Source organism: Rhinolophus hipposideros (assembly GCF_964194185.1).
Source record: "Rhinolophus hipposideros genome assembly, chromosome: 21".
Taxonomy (NCBI): domain Eukaryota; kingdom Metazoa; phylum Chordata; class Mammalia; order Chiroptera; family Rhinolophidae; genus Rhinolophus; species Rhinolophus hipposideros.
In genome coordinates, this window is record NC_138067.1 from 20,721,999 (window position 1) to 20,735,672 (window position 13,674).

Below are 13,674 nucleotides of genomic sequence, written 5' to 3' on the forward strand. Positions count from 1 at the left end.
GCGTGTCCAGTTGTGTAGACACAGATGGTGGCGCCCCAGGTATGGTATAAAGGCCCATTGCTTTATTGATCTTTGTTTTCAGCTCTGAGGAACTCCACCTGGATCCTTAAAACAAAAGAAAATAAAACCTTTTGTTTCCTTTACAAATGATTCCCAATTTCTAAACAAATAATACTAATAAATAAGACAAACCCACTAATAATATATTTAAAGGCGCAGACAGCTGCTGAGCCTCCACACTTTTCGTGCTCAGTTCACAGAGAATATGCTCTTCAAAAGAAGAACCTGGCTTTGGTTATACATCAGAACAAGTATACTTCTAGGAACTGAGCTAAATAACCCAGAGCAACATGGTAAAAATAATTGTTATCAGCTTAACAGGTTTCACTGCAGCTTTGAGAAAGCAGAAAATTATTGCCGTGCCCAGGGAGGACACCTTGCTTACACTTGGAACCAGGAGGTTCAAGATCTCATCTGGAACTTTCTGGAAGAAGGGAAGAAGTGGTGGATTGGACACAATTTAATGCTGCTGGGAAAATATCAAGAAAGAAACAATCCAGGTAAGGCTCTGAGGTTTAGAGTTTATTAAGGAAATTTCCTTGCTTTTATTCTGGAACAGGAGAGAGAAAAAAATTAAATCTTTCTGCCTTTGTATACAGAAAAATCAGTCACTTCATTATCATTATTCTTCTGAAATATTTCCACTTTTGTGCTACAGCCTTTGATTTATCTGTGTAGCAAAGATGATGAGATTTTCTCAGTCTATCAAAAGTTAACTTACCTAATATTTCACTGAAAGTTTTGTGCAAAATTCTGAAGTAGGAAACCATTTTTCCCCCCTTTTCTCCCAGCTCCCCCCACTATTCCGGTTCAAGCCGTTGTTTCTCAGTCTAGTGTAGGACACAGCTCCCTGGCCCATGCTGGTATTATGAGTCTTGCACCCCCACCCCACCCCCCCACCCCCCGCTGAGGCATTCCGTTGCTAGCCTTTGGGCAGCCCCCAGCAGCTCCTGTAGGCTGCTGGCCACTCATGGCAGCACACAGTAGCCCTCAGCAGCAAACAGCAGCCCGCAGCAGCTCACGCCAACCTCCGGCTGCTCACAGCAGCCCAGCTCCAGGGAAAGCTGTTCACAGTCTTAGCTGTAGAGGGCGCAGCTCACTGGCCCATGGGAATTGAACGGCCTCGACATTAGGAACACGGCGCTCCAACCACCTGAGCCACCGGACCGGCCCCGGGAAACTTTTTATGGTCACTTATTTCCTGATAAATGTCTCTTCATCATTCTTGGCTACAAGTTGCCTAATGCAGAAACTAGAAATTATTTATCTGTTGTCTTTATTAGATAGACATATTCAAAATTATGCACCATAATCTTGTGGTCTTAGAGAAAAATCCAAGGCATTTATATCATAATCATCTTCATTGAAGTCTAGGTAAAGTAATGCTAAGGCTTGTGATAAAGAACACATAATATGAAAAACAATAAACAATCTATAATATGTGAGGGGAAATCCTCAATTTTCATCTATTGAAAACTAGCAAACTTTGGTTTTCATATTTTATTTCTTTTTAACGTTTGACTTTTGAGGATGAGACTTATCTGGATCTGGTCTCTCTTTCACAGATGTCACAGACCACTGGGCCACAAAGCCCATCAGGTGCACTTACATGTCCAGAAAGTCCAATCGGATCACCTCAAAAGTAGACTTATGCTCACTGGGGCATTATTTCATTTGCCAGGCTGGTAAGTGATAAAGCTACAATCTGCCAAAAACTAACTTTAGAAACTGATTCTAAATAAGGAGAATACGTGAGTGCATGTTAGCAAGTCCACGAATGATAGACCATAGGACCGATGTAAAGATCTAGATTTTCATGATAATGATTAGAGTAAAAAACTGTTCATTTGGAGTGACTTTCTTATGCATCTCACTCTGGTAGCTGGAAAGAGCTGTTCCTTGATGTTCCCTTCATTGCATGGGCAGAGTGTGTGAGAAAGTGTATTATTGGTAAGCCCCATGTGTGTAGTTGAGTGTTTTTTGTTTTTGTTTTTTTTTAATTAAGCAACGTTTTTCATGGTGATGGTTACATAAAACATTTCTTAGCTCATGAATTCTCAGAGAGCTTATGATGTCTCAGATTATTTAGGTAAAAATTCTGTTCCATTGTTTTAAAAATCACAAATACATTCTTACTAAAATAAGCATCTATGGGTGTTTCATAAAAGAGAATACATCGCAATATTTCTCTATCACAAGAAATATTTGTCTGTTACAGTATTCCTCAACTACTAGGTATTGAAAGGACCCAGTATTTCAATGTAATGAATTTCTAGCTTCAAATCTCTCATTCTTACGCTTTCAAGCTCTGACTGATTTTGCCATTATCGCATGCTGTTGTTAATGAGACCAACGTTGTGAGCCTGATCTCTGCACAAGTCCAAAGGTCACGTGTTTCATTCTCACAAACTGCATCCGTAAAATTGGCCGGCTATCTTACAGTTGTGAACTATTTTTCATCATCTTCAGAATTGGCAAAGCAACTCCTAAGTAGCTTAAATGATGACGAATATCCATCCATCTTTCACTCTCCAAGAGTTGAGTTTTTAGACATTCTCAACTATTCTTGGTTTTGGAGTGAAAACGTATTTTCTGATATCATTCATGTACTTACAAAAGATTATGGTTATGAAATACAGAATGTTTGTGAGGAAGATAATCTTGGACAAAAAAGAATTCCATTCGATTAATCTAAGCCAGTTCTGCAAATTCTGAGCTCACATTCCCATAATGAGAGGAAGAATGTTATAATAGTACAGCTAAGAACTCAGGCTCTAGAGTCATGAGTTCATGAGTCAGAGTCTTGAGTTCATGCCTTGTGTCTATCACTTTTCAGCTGTGACACCTGGGCAAGCAGCTTAACCTCTGTGCAGTCCAGTTTCCTTCAAAGGATTGTTATTAGAATTAAGATAATACAAGTAAAGTGCTTGAACAATGCCTGGCATAATATTGTAATTATTACTGTTAGTATTATATTATTGTGCAATTTCTATTTTTTGTTCAAAGTTTATTTTCTGCTTCTAGGTAGTTTCACATTCATGTCAAAGGTGAAAACACTGAGAGATCCAATATTGCTAGTTAACCTTTAAAACTAAAGTATTTGCACAATGTAATTGCTTAGAAGTATTCAGATACAGCTATCATTGTCATAGTGTTTACACATTTTATTGTGAACTTAAGAAATACTTCTTTCAGAATAACATATTAATGGGAGAAGTATTTGTAAATTTGTTCCTTAACATTCAAAAGGTAAGTCTAATGCTTTGTGTTATCATAAAGTGTTACTGAGGTTACAGATTGACTGTATCACACTGGAATATCACACTGGAATAGTTGAACTCATGATTTTTCTTCATTTACTAAAAAAAAAAAAGCACTTAAAGATTAAGCTCACATATAAAAGTATTCCTTTCTAAGAGATTTTTATTTCCAGAATGTTTGAATAAGTAAAAGTTTGTGTTCAAAGTGGTATTGTAATTGGGTTGATACTCACCTTGTAGGTACCAAGACAGACATACTAGTTGTGTAAACTTTGAAATACTTCTGTGCCCTTGGTAAAGTAAAATAATATAAACTCATTACTTCAAACTAAGTATCATAGGATGACATGACAACCATTAATAAATGGAGTTCTGTCCTGGCAACCTCTGAAAAATATTTGTAGCACTATCTGCCATCTCTACTAAGGTCATAGTGTCACACATCCTTTTGAGACACTCTGTGCTTTAGGAGAATCATCAGTTTACCATTATCCTTAAATTGCATACTTGTTACTACTTCTAAATAAGTTAGTTTTGACTTTGTTCTAGTTTAAGTAGTAAGTGGGTGATGTTTTGATATTTATAAAATCAGTAGTTTGTAATAAAACACTAAACACAAGTTCCTACAATCCTGGGTGAAAATAATGGATCTAAGAAATAATCACCAATACTGCTAACATCATAGAGAGAGAGAAAGACATTATGTGACTCCTGACGGAAGTACTTGGCACCAGCTACTAAATATTCTTATAAAAAGTAGAACTTTTTTTTTTTCCTCTACCATGCTTTTCACAGCGTGTGAATATCTGCTTGTTCCAACCTATCTCTTGATGGAAAAACAACGTGAGCTTCTGTATCGTCTGCTCTGAAATTGCCATCAATGAAACTTTTCACATGCCTGCACCATGTGCCACAAAGAGGGGGTGTACCTGTGCCCTTCTGCACAAAAATAAATGAATAAATGCATAAATAAATATTAAGCCAGCAAAAAAAAAAACAAAGTAGAACTTGAACCTGACTAAGCCCCTAGAGCCAACTAGTTTATAGGAAGTAAGAGAACCCAGGAACGTGTTAGATGGCACACAAAAACGTGTACAAGAATATTTATAGCAGCTTCATTTGTAATAGTCTAAAACTGGAAATGACCCAGATGTTCTTCAGTAGATGCATGGTTAAATAACGGTGGTACATACATCTATGTCATGGAATACTGTTCAGCAATAAAAATAAAGTATTGATACACACAACAATCTAGATTAATCTCCAGAGAATTCTGCTGAGTTAAACAAGATCAATCTCAATATGCTACATACTGTATGATCCCATTTATTTAATATTCTTGAAATGAAATGACAAAAGTCTAGGATGGAGAATAAATCAGTAGTTGTCAGGGGCTAAGAAAGGGGTAAGGGCAGGAGAGAAGTAGGTGTGGCTATTTAAGGGCCACATGAGGAGTCCTTATAATGATGGAAAATTTATCTTGTCAGTATCAATGTCAATATCCTGGTTATACTATAGTTTTGCAAGATGTTATCCTTGGAAGAAACTGAATAAAGGGAACGTAGCATCTCTCTATTATTTCTTAACAACGGCAGATGAATCTACAATTATCTCAAAATAGTAAGTTTAATTTTTTACAAAGAAAGAAAAAATGCCACCAATGTATGTATACACATCAGTTAGGAAGTATTCTTGCCAAAAACTAGAGAAATGCAAATGTAAAATAAACTGAGATACCATTTCCCACCTATCAGATTGGCATAAATCCACAAACTTAACGTATTCTGTTGGCAAGACCATTAGGGAATAGGCAATCTCATAAATTGTTAGTGGGGATACAATAAGATACAATCATTGTGCAGGGGAATTTAGCAATCTCTAGCAAAATTAGATATATATTCACCCTTTGACCCAGCAATCCTGCTGCTAGGAATCTATCCCAAAAGACCACTGGCAAAAATACGAAAAAGACGCATACATAAGCCTATTCATGGTAGCTCTCTTTGTAATAGTAAAGAGTAGAAGCAATTCACATACCTATCAAGAGGGGACTGGTTGTAAAAAGAAGGAAGATCTCTACTGGGGTTATCTCTATAATATGTTTTTTAGCGGGGAAAAAGCAAGTGCAGAACTACTACCTTATGCTACTTCAATCTAAGAAAGGGGTAATATGAATAGATGTGCATATTCATACAAATATATGTATAAACATAATAGAAAAACAGAAACTACGGAAGGGATTACCTATAGGGAAGGTGGGGAGTAGAATAGAAAGGACAAAGAAGGAATTTAGACCTTTCTGAATGTACTTTGTTTAATAGTTTTGACATTGGAACTCTATAAATGTTTTACATAATTAGAAAACAAATTTAAATTAAAATGAAAAAAAGCAATCCTTAAAATAAGGAAAAAGAGAGCAGGAAAGGAACTAGTCATAGCAAGCTTAGATAATTTTTAAGGGAATTTGCTCAAGAGCAGGAATGAATTGAAGCGATAATTCCTGAGACAGTGTAAATTGTGGGGTTTTTTTCCTTAAGATAGGAAATATAGTATTCTAGGACAATGTTCTTGATCCAAGCTACTATGGTACTAGAGAATTTCATTTTGAGTAGGAGCACAGGGAGATTGTAGTAACAGGATAGAAGGAGGTGTCTGTGGGTACAGATGCTGGTAGGTGGGCAGATTTGATGGAGTCCATGGAAAGACTTAATTGCTGCCATGTTTCCCTTGCTTCTATATTCCCCCTTGAGGCACAAAGCCAGGTTATCACTTGACCTGACACTGAGGATCAGGGAGACTCCGAGTTGTTGGAGATTTGGGTAGAAGTGGGAAAGGGTCATCCAGGAGAGTGGAAGCAGGAATAGACTAGGGGAATACAGTATGATTTCCAGGCTATGTGAAGGCAGGCCTCTGGGGTTTGTGATCCTGAATTTAAACTGAGAGATAGTCAATTAGGTTGTAAAACTTTCTCAGCCATGTTCAGCAGCATGATGAGAAACACCAGCTTTACACAAGGCACGTTCAAGAATGTTATTGTCCATCTTCTGAACTATTTTATCTCTACCAATAGGAATTATAGACTACAAAGGAGAATATTATGCTTAGAATGTAATTTCTTAAAATGAACTTAATTCTCTGTCTTCTGAGTGTTGACCCAATCAGAGGACCTAATTTTGAGATGTTGGATCACATAAGGTGATATGACTGTGCTCCAGAGCAAAATAACTATTTCAGAATTCCTACACTATTGTTCTTTAAAAAAAATGGATACTCTTTCATTTGTTTTCTTGATTATCACGTATGTGCTTGTAATGCTTATTTTATAGACTTACAGTTAGAGCTGTATCCTGTAAATTAACTTTTGCATTGACCTCCAAATAGATGCTTTTTCAGACCGAGATGCCAGTTATGAAAGAAATGCAAATAATTCTCATTTACATTGGACGTCCAAGAAGACAAAAAGAGAAGTTGCAATACCGAGAAACAAAATGACCTCAGGTAATGTGTCAATTTCTTGCCCTAAAGGATGCACAAGACTGAATTAATGCTAAAATATGTCATCATAACAGGTATCCAATAAATATTGATTGCATTCTATTTTGTCTGATCTTAATATTGCAGTCTTTGCTTTTACTTTATAAATTATAAATACTTACTTTCTTGATATTCCTTTAGCCACCCTCTTTTCACATATGTCTAAATAAAAGACAAAGTTTTTTCCCCCAAAATGTTCCACCAAAAAAGAGAGGCTTCTTAAAGTCTTTGCAAAGTCCTTCAAATTGCGGTGTTCTCACTCATTTGTTTTTAAAAATTTTGAAAAACAAATACCATTTGGGAAAGATGCATTAGCCTGAAGTGAACTCAATCAATATCAGTGTTGGATGATTATAGCGATCACCTGATAGAATGGGTGAAAAAAGAGACAAATTTAAAGTGGATTTAATGATTATTCTTAAGGGTAGGACCTCACAACTTCAAGTGTTAGATGCCCTGTCAACAAGCCCTTTATCCCTTAAAAGAGCTGGACAAGGTGAGAGACGTTTATAAACCAAAGTGAGCAGGGTTACTTTCATTATGTGGAGCAAAGGGAAGTCTTGGAGCAGGGGTATGCAACTTGTACTGAGCAGGCAAGTGCTGATTGGTTGACCCGGGCCTGCTTTTTCTGGAAGAGCCCAGCATAGAAACTTTCTCAAGTTTTGGTTTGCTGAAGTGGGACTTACCTGCGTGGCTACATCTTGGGCCTAATCTGGTTATTTTAATACCAATAAGCCATATTTTAGCAAGTTAAAACATAGGATCGATTGGTATATATCCTCCATCTTGGTTTTTGGTGGTTTTTTTGTAGAAAATTTTTATAAGGTTGAGTCAAACAAAACAAACCTGGAAGCACATCTCAACAGACTGAGAAAAATGTTCCCCTATCCTGTCATATTGTTTAATGAAGAGAATGGTTTCCTATTTATCACCCTTTCTGTTTCGTTCTGAGAGAACGCCTGGCATGTATCCTCCACATCAGTTCTGTTCTGTATTACCTCCACTGTGGATAGTAATTTTTCTGCAGCATTTGTAGTTTTCTTGAAATCCTCTAATACCATTTATTTCTCTTTTAATTTATCTCAGTCTTATGCATTTTAGCTTCAGTTGATTTATCCCTTAAGACTTTCTATTAAGGATGTTAAATAACTTTCTGAATTTTTTTTTCTGTTGATAATTTTCAGAGACATAATTTCCTCTGAGTCCTCTGGATTCAATTCCCAGGTTCTATGATATCCGTGGGCTCCCTTTTGGTTTTTGGTTTTTCCTTATCTTTTAAGGCAAGATCCTTTCAAACACAATGTTCGTCTGGAGACAGAGAAATTGGGTCACTCTTAGTTCAGCAGCCTGTTGGCTTAGGTAGTGATCATAACCCCTTTCTAGTCAGTTCCCTGTTCCCAGCAAGCTATTGACCTAATACCCTAATCCAAAGAGACATTTTCCTCAATTCTACATACATGGCTTTAATTTTCACATTGTTAGATATTATTACACCCATTATCCAGTTGAGAAAATCAAGGCTTCATAGTTATGGTAAAAGGCAAACCAGCTCTGGAGCCCTGGTCTTTTGATGCAGAATCCAGTTTCTTCTACCCTCCATCCTGTTTGCCTTGATAAAAAGACATGGTATATGATCAGAAGAGCATCTCAGAACTCTGTCCTCCCCCAGCAGTAGTAGCTACAGAGATTCTGCTGCTAAATGTGCATGACAGTGCTGTGAACAACAGAGAGTGTTATAGGAAAAGAGAGAGGGCGAAGGAGGCTTACTGTAATTTTAGTGTATTCATTCATGCCTTGAAAGAAGTCAGCATAAGGTAATAGCAGATAAGCACGTTAACACACTGATATTGCCTTCAGAGCATGGTTTTCTTGCTGGAAAATGTGGAAGGAGAATGAAAGCAGTAATGATGATCTGGTAAAATGTTGTAAATGATCATTTTCTAAAAGTCTATCAGAAATATGCTCTAATTTGTTAATGATGAGCTCTTCTTGGTAAAATTATGACACAGGTATTTCTGCAGTGATGTTTATCTACTGGCTACTTTATGATTGATGTGATTTAATATTTATTTTTATATCAAGGGTCACTGAAGAGTAAGCAAAGGGATTACACGTTAGTGATTTGTAATGCTTCAGCTTCAGAATTCTAATTTGTCTACAGATTTATCAATAGTGGGAAATGATCACTCTGGTTTCCTATGTATAAAACAATCTGCATGTTTAGCCAAGAATAAGACATTCACAAATAAAATAGGAAGAAATATTTCTATCCTAGGCTTTCACTTGAACTTAATCTACTTCCTTTTTTCTACAGGAGCCATTCATCTTTCAACCACATGTCACCAACCTGCTTCTGCTAACCTTGTAAGTACTTACCTTCACAATACACATCTTGGAATATTAGTCTCTTTGTCATCCCTTGTGGGTCCTGACAGAACTCTGCTCTGTCTCATAGAGTGCTCTGAATAATAGTTTTCTAATAAGGAAAGGAAAGTGCTTAAGTGCAGGAAAGAATCAGGTTTAATGGATGCATCATTAAAGACATTTTTAAAACCTGTCTTTGGCTTTTTTTGGGGTATAATTTATTTGTTGTTTGTTTGTTTGTTTGTTTGTTTGTTTTCTGCTTCATTCCAGAAAGGACTTAATGGCATCTTACAAAACTAAATGAAATGCAATAAAATTGTAAAACTTTTTTATAAAAGGAAAAAAGTAAGAAATCTAAGTGAAAGGAAAATAAAGGTAAAAACTCTGCATAATCTATAAAATTTCACCTTCAAGAAATTTCTCAGCCTTTTTGTCTTTGTGTCCTACATAGAAATCTTTTTTTTTTATTTGAAAATACTTTATGCTCAAACTATACATTATGCATTCCTTCTCCTCGAGGACCCAAATATAAATCTAAAATGATAAGGGGGTTTCTTCTGCCTGAAGGCAGGACTTCCTTGCAGCAGGGTGTCTCCAGAACTTCACAAAAATAAAAACAGCAGCTAACGCCTCTTCAGTTTCTTGGTCTTCTGGCGTTTCATTTCTTCTTCTTCACGTCTCATTTTCTCTAAGTCCTCTTGCATACCTAGTCTTAAACTCTTTGCTTCTTCCTTCTGCTGCTCTTTCCAACTACTCTCCATGTAACGTAAGGCATAATCACTTTCATCTGTGTATTTTTTTCGGTCATAGCCAAAGATTTCTCGAATGTGCTTGGATATTTCTTCCTGAGGTTCTCCTTCATCTTCAATAAAATCTTCCATTTCAGAGTCATACTCTTCATCATCCTCCTCTTCATACTCTCGCTGCCTTTTGTAACCTCTAGGGAAGGAAAGCCTTTGAGGACCTTGGGCAGATCTGTAGCCAGATAAGGGAGGCTTCATTCCATTCATCTGTCCATTGCTGGACCGGCTAATGATATTCTTGGAAGAAATTGTTTCTGAGACAACAGTGCACTTGGGCTTCAGGGGCGTGCCTGAACTACTAACTGTTCGCCCAGGTCCCAAGCTGCTCACTGGTCTTCCAGGACCGGAATTACTGACAGTTCATCCAGCTGGAACTGAGCCGCTTACTGACCGACCAGGACCAATGATTGACCTTCCAGGGGGTCCTGAGCCACTCACTGGTCGTCGAAGGTCATGTGGACTGTTCACAGGCCGCCCAGGGCCACCAGAGCTGCCCACCAATCTCCCAAAACCACCTGAGCCACTGATGGGTCGCCCAGGCCCAGGGCCACTTGAGCTGCCTGCAGGTCGTCCAGGACCATTTGTACCACTGACTGTCCGTCCAGAAGGACTCTGGACTGTCCGTCGGAGGGATTGAAGTCACTAGTTGACCTCTTCATTCCACTGACCGATCGCTCAGGTCCTGAGGTGGAGCTGCCATTCTGGCGCCTGGGAACAGGGCCAGAAGTAACTGTAGGCTGAGCAGTCCCTGTGCTGGGCCGCCCAGGGGCTGAGCTGGAGCTGCCACCTGGCGGCTTGACACCTGCACTCTTTGCCTTGTTATGTGGGGTGACTGTGGACCCAGGCCTGGAATGGCTAGGATGCGGAGATTTTTTGGCTTTGTGCTCAGCAGCAGATTTCTGAGTCCCTTTAGCAGAAGTCTTTGGGACACCTGGTGAATAGGTACTCGAGTGGGTCTTTCTAGCCCCATTGAAAACAGGTCTGTCGTGGCCCTCACGAACCAAGGGTTGGGAGCAACCGCCAGATCCTATTTTGGTCCTCTCTCCTGGCATGGATTTAGATGAAAACAAACCTAAGTGTTTCTCATTAGCTGTGCTGGGTCTGGATTTCTTCTCAGCATGAGGAAGGGGAGTACCCTTGGAAGGAGGATGCTTGTCCCCAGAAACTTGGCTAAGTTTTGTGCCCACACTTCCTTTCTGAGAGGGTCCCTTTTTGGTTGGAGGTAGTCTTGCATCTGTCTCAGGTTTCTTTTTCCTATGCTTTCATTCAAGAAATTCTCGCTCCTTAAGTTCTTCAGCAGTCATAGGCCGCTCTTCTGTTTTCTTCACTACTTTGATTTCCACTGGGTCGTACTGCTTTTTCTCAGCCAGCCTGAGTAGATCAGTGAAGTTCATGAGTGGTGGGGCACTTTTAAGGGGGACCTTTGGTTTGCTTTCAACTCTGAGAGGTTCTTGCTCTTCTTCATACTCCAGCTCTGATGCTGCTTGATTGTATTCTAAGAATTCATCCTCTTCTTCCATGTCATACTCTTGGTCTGTTCCCTGACTAGCGTGGCTTTCCATTGCTTGTCTCTTCTTCGCCTTTTCCTAACAGGAATCCCATCATACCCATGGAAATTATCCTTTGTCCTCTTGGCCATAGCTCTTGCTTTCTTGTCATGTTTTAGCTCAATTCGCTTTTTCACTAGTTCTTCTTTTCTCCTTTTCTCTTCCAAGGCTTTTCGTCTGAGCTCCTCTTCTTTTCTTCTGAGAAAAGCTTGTACAGCTGCTGATTGGACACCCTTAACTTTGGGGTCTTTTTTGGAAGGACCCACTGCCAAACTGTACCTTTTCGGTATGTTGTTGACTCCCTGTCCTTTGGAAGCTATCAGGAGAATTTCTCTGAAATCCATGTTGGCCGAAGCGGAGGAAATGGGCCAGGTTCTCGGAAAGGAGTGAAACTCCATAGAAATCTTTTAGTGGATGTCTAAATATAGATTTAAAACTATTTGATCCACTGCAAAAAAAAACTGTTTTATCAGTATAAAAGAGAACATGGGGCAGTGGCCGGATGGCTCAGTTGGTTAGAACGGGAGCTTTCAACAAGGTTGCCAGTTCAATTCCCACATGGGCTGTGCCCCCTATAACTAAAGATTGAAAACAGCGACTGAACTTGGAGTTGAGCTGTGCCCTCCACAACTAGATTAAAGGACAACGACTTAAAGCTGATAGGCCCTGGAGAAGCACACTGTTCCCCAATATTCCCCAATAAAAATTTTAAAAAAAGAACAGGGATGAAATAAAAATCCCTTAAGTCAGTATTTCTCAAGCAATGTTCTGCAGAATAACAACCAGCATTTGCTTAAAGTGTTGTTAGAAGGAAACAAACTTTTTTGAGTGTAGGACTTCTCAGAGCCCTTAAATGACCCGAACCTAACTTCTCACATCTTCACCACTATGACCCAGTCCAAGCTACTATCATCTCCCATCTGAACTTTGCATCTATCCCCTATTAACCTCCCTGCTTTGGCCTTTGGCCCCTTTCTATTGCTCAACACAGCAGTGAGAGGAGCCTGCACGACGGAAGTCACATCATGCTCTGCTCCTCAAAGCCCCCTTATCTTCCCATTTCATTCAAAGTAGAATCACACTCTTCTCAATTGCTTGACACAGGACATGCTCTCCCACCCCATCCCTCATTCCCACCCCAGCCCCAGGATCTTTTTTATCTCCCCTCCTACCACTTTTGCTCATCTAGCTTCCATGTTCTTCTTCAAACAAAACCAGAAGGCTGTGGCTTCCAGCCCTTTGCACTTCTCCAATGTCCTTCTCCAATATAATGACAGAGCTTTCTCCCTTTCTTCAATTCTCAGCAAAAATGCCCCTTCCTCACATTGCAGCGCCTTCTCTGAAATACATGCTTTCTTTGCTTACCCTAATTTTTTTTTCTTCCTGGCACTTTTTGAATGCATGATATAATTTGCCTCTCTGTCTCCACCACTAAATTGGATGCTGCATGAGGGCAAGAACTTGGCTCGTTTTGTTCATTGCTGTATCCCCAGTTCCCCAGAACATTGCTTAGCAGCTGGTGGATGTTTAATTATAATTTATTGAATGGTTGACAATAAATACACTAAGGTAAGTTGTGAATCTTAAAGAGGATAATACAGCATGCTGCTTTCTCAAAACTGTTTGAGCACAGGATCTTTTTGAGAGAAAGGTCTGTTAATATCTCACGGGATGTGAGAGTTCCAGAGCAATTTTGGAAATACTGCTTTAATTTTCATTATTTGGTAATATCAGATTTAGCCTTTTCCTTTCCATATTTTATATCTTTTAGTCCAAGACTGTGTGCCATTCTATCAGCCCATTTCCTTCAGCACTACCCAAAGTCACGCAGCAGGGAGTATCAGTCATATCGGTACCTACCAGCCAGCCTCTCCCTGTGATAGCAGAGCTCAGCAGGCCTGCAGCTGTTACACATGCTGAAAAAGCTCTCGTAGAAATAACTTCAAGCCCCAAAGAGGACTCATATTCAGATGTCTTCACCACTCATCTACAAGCATCATTTCAGAATGCCTCTGCTCAGGTAAATACAGAACTGGGTACCTTTGTGATACTGAAAAAGCACTTTTATTTTTTTCTATTTAGGTGATGCTTCACGAATAGTGATGC

The 13,674-nt window shown here is 39.1% G+C and overlaps 2 protein-coding genes across 2 annotated transcripts in view; one reads left to right on the top strand and one right to left on the bottom strand.

The window, feature by feature from the left end:
- The first annotated feature begins 74 nt into the window (after positions 1-74).
- PKD1L3 (polycystin 1 like 3, transient receptor potential channel interacting) overlaps positions 75-13,674 on the top strand; it is a 64,667-nt gene continuing 51,067 nt past the window's right edge. The window contains 5 exon segments of the mRNA XM_081031719.1: positions 75-560; positions 1,626-1,745; positions 6,714-6,818; positions 9,169-9,218; positions 13,340-13,588. Coding sequence (XP_080887845.1) covers positions 266-560; positions 1,626-1,745; positions 6,714-6,818; positions 9,169-9,218; positions 13,340-13,588 — 819 coding nt within the window. The 5' untranslated portion in view covers positions 75-265.
- Positions 9,782-11,912, bottom strand: LOC308490018 (protein SPT2 homolog; the record flags this gene model as incomplete). Its single annotated transcript, XM_081031688.1, is given in 5 exon segments — positions 9,782-10,381; positions 10,385-10,627; positions 10,630-11,283; positions 11,287-11,609; positions 11,612-11,912. Coding segments are annotated over 5 exon segments (2,061 nt in total). The 3' UTR covers positions 9,782-9,841.